Source organism: Propithecus coquereli, unplaced genomic scaffold (assembly GCF_000956105.1).
Source record: "Propithecus coquereli isolate 6110/MARCELLA unplaced genomic scaffold, Pcoq_1.0 Scaffold18, whole genome shotgun sequence".
NCBI lineage: Eukaryota > Metazoa > Chordata > Mammalia > Primates > Indriidae > Propithecus > Propithecus coquereli.
In genome coordinates, this window is record NW_012142745.1 from 6,601,090 (window position 1) to 6,604,369 (window position 3,280).

The 3,280-nt window shown below is 42.4% G+C and overlaps 1 protein-coding gene across 1 annotated transcript in view; it reads right to left on the reverse strand.

Annotated features, from left to right (window-relative positions):
* DOCK10 (dedicator of cytokinesis 10) overlaps positions 1 to 3,280 on the reverse strand; it is a 347,252-nt gene that overhangs the window by 68,267 nt on the left and 275,705 nt on the right. Inside the window, 1 exon segment of the mRNA XM_012642470.1 lies at positions 1,293 to 1,376. Within this exon segment, the coding sequence (XP_012497924.1) occupies positions 1,293 to 1,376 (84 nt within the window).

Here is a 3,280-nt window from a genome sequence, read left to right on the forward strand (position 1 = left end):
GAGAGGCTGTCAGAATATCATTATTTATTTTTGGCCTCTCTGCATTGTTGGCTTTCCCAATACCTATTTTCCCCTTGGTGACTTATCTCCTTCCCAGTAGGAAAAAGCTAACAGAGAACTATTAATCCAGGTGCCCTGTCTTCCCTCCTTAAGAGGCAGGTGTACTATCCAAAGCAGGTTGATCACACACTTCCTTTATGGAATGCAAATCTACAGCCGAGTGTTAAGAGGGAGAAAATGGTTCCAGATGATTCATTTAAGCAGCAGCAGCAGCACCCTGGCCACATGGCCCCTCATTTGTGATTACGGCCAGGCCCTGCATAACCAAATTTCAGTTAATGATGGACCATATATAAAATGGTGTTCCCATAAGATTACAAAGAAGGTATATAATGGAGTAGGCTATACGTCTAGGTTTGCATAAGTACACTTAGGATGTTTGTACAAGGATGAAATCGCCTAATGGTGCATTTCTCAGAACATGTCCCCGTCATTAAGTGACACATGACTGTATTCCTGTGCTCTGAAAGTGCTTGGCCCCTGCTCTTTTAAAAGCCTTGTTCTCCAGCTGTTTCATCCATGCTATTTACTCCCAATAGCCTTTCAATAAATTTCCTTTTGCTCAAATTGGAGTCAGTTTCTGTTTCTTGCAACTCCAAGAACCTTCACGGATACAACGATCATGATCTGGCCCGTTTCCAGTCTGAGTTCCCTCCGGTATAAGCCATACCATAGTTCTGTGGTTCTCAAACTTGAGAGCGCATGAGAATCACATGAGAGTCCTGTTCAGATTTTTGGGCCTCCCTGGTGGCAGTTCAGTTCCCAGGTGATGCTACCTGGTTGGTCTAAGAGCCACCCTTTGAGGACCAGATAGAGTTCTCTCTCCGTCTCCCTGACACATACCGCTATTTGGGTAGGGTGATCAATTGTCCCGTTTTTCCTAGGACTTAAAGATTTCCAGGGAAGTGGAACTTTCAGTGCTGAAACCAAGACAGTCCAGGGACAACCAGACTACAGTGATTGCAGCTGAAAAGAGCCATTAGCCACACACCAGACACAGAAATGAAATGTGAACACTTTCATTCCACTCTCCTTGGTCCCTATTAAGGACGGACTTGGGAGAGTTATTCGGCAGACGAACCATTAAAAGGCTGCCTCCTTTTAGTGTAGAAATCATTTTCTGATACAGAGAATGGACAGGTTAATGTTTCAGGCAGATGTATACAGAGGCTAGTTTATTATTTTATAATGTCATAGTTTAGAAAATAATCCCTCCTGTACATGGCTCTTACCTTGCGCTCACCGGAGGAGAACATGCTGATGTAATTGTTAACCATCTTAAACACAAATCCTCGGTCCATAAATGTAAAGCAGCGCTAAAAAAACAAAAATACTAAATTCGGACATCTTTATTTGAAGAATCATTAAAGGTGTTAGAAAATATGATTAAATACATTTAAGTAAAATAACATTTAACTAAATGTGTTGTATAACAAGTGTTTTCAAAAATCTCTAAAATACATTTAAGTATTCATGGCAACTAATTAAAATACTAGATACAATACACAAATCAGAAAGTTACAAACCTATAGTTATCAATTTTATAAAACATCACTTGGAGCTTTGCAATGAAATATTATAGCCCTTTGCTGTTTATATAGAAAGTTTTGCTTTCAGTTGTCTGTTTTTTTTTTTTTTACCACTTGGTTATAACTTATTATTGTCTTTAGTAATCGGATTCCACAGTTGCTCGGGTGGAGATCTTTTCCTGAACCACACTGGGTAGGAATGGGGGGTGGCAGAGATGGGTCAGGAAAGCCTTTTAAATCTCACTGGTCCTTTTCAACAGAGAGCTCTTCTATTCAGCCAAGGACGTTTGCATTTGAGGGTGAAGGGAGAAGATCCTAAGATTTCTGTAGGCGAGCTTCTCGCTGTTTCTTATTCTGCAGTGAGATTTTCTTTACAGCAATAAGGAGAGTCTTAAACTGTAGGTAGGTTTGGAGGAGCACTTGCTTTCTCTCCAGAAGACCTATGGCCATAGAACTAGTAACCAAGTCACGGTTGCTAAAGACTGCACTGGAAAAATGTGAAGTAGGAGGCAGGGACCATATTTACCGATGTAGCATCTTGGGGAGGCACTATAGCAGATTGCCATATGGGGCCCATCGCTTGGCATGTGAGTTTCATTCTATCCATCCACACAGGCGTGAGTACACATGCTATTTGGGACATTTTGCAGCTAATGTAGAGTGCTTCTTTCTTGTCCAGTGAGTCTGGGATGGTCCAATTACAATGGTTCTGCATTTCTTGTCTCTCTCCTCAGTTTCATTCACAATTTTCTTTTCTCAGAAAGGACTAGACATAACATCTTGCAGTAGGTAGTATACCAAGTAGAATGTCTCCCACCGAAATATACTATGTGTAAATAAGAGCTATTTTCTCTAATGATGTCTTTCTACTTGTTATGTCATTTATATCTTTGTTTTGTTTTCCCTTTCAATTTTTCTTTGTTTTCTTCTGGGTTTTTTAATGTACCTATTCATTACTGTGTTAGTATATTGCCTCACTTATGTTTATTTCCAATGTGAATTTTAGTTCTTTCAATAACTCTTCATTCAGCAAAAAGTAAATGGCTTTTGTGTCCTCTCATTTCTCTGTAGAATAGTGGGAGAGGTAGACTCCACAAGATGAGACGTAGAGCCGTAAGGGGAGAGGAGAGGAAAAGAGGGACTTTCAGGCCTTCTGCCCTGTGCTGGCTCCCGGAAGGTGTGTCCAAACCTCCCAGGCTCTCCATTTGCAGGAGGAAGTCCCAACCCGGCCACCTTTGGAAGATCCCCAGCATGGAGCGCTCTCTCCAGAAGACCTCTGCGGTCTCCTCCCTGCTGGGAAGGGGCCTTGGTCACATCTTGTAGAGAGACTAAGACCACCCAGTACATCTGTGGCCTCTAGAAATTTCCCAAGAAAGAACGGGAGAAAAGGAGCCCTGGGGAAGTCTTTGCGGGGTGTTCGACTCTGTGCAGGAGAGGCTGGTGAGTCCTGTCATTGAACCAGTCCAGAGCAGGGATGGCACTGCCATATCCCGGAGGCTACAGTGGCTGCTCTGCAGACCAGTCCTGGGAGCTTCTGAAGGAGGCCTGTCTCCAGCACCCACCAGCGGGGACAATGGAGAGGAAGCTGCCAGTGAGAATTTATAAATAAATGCTAATAATATAAAGTTAAGAGGCAATAGAGGTGGAAAGTTGCCTGACTTGTCTTTATTGAGCTTTAATCCAGCTTAATT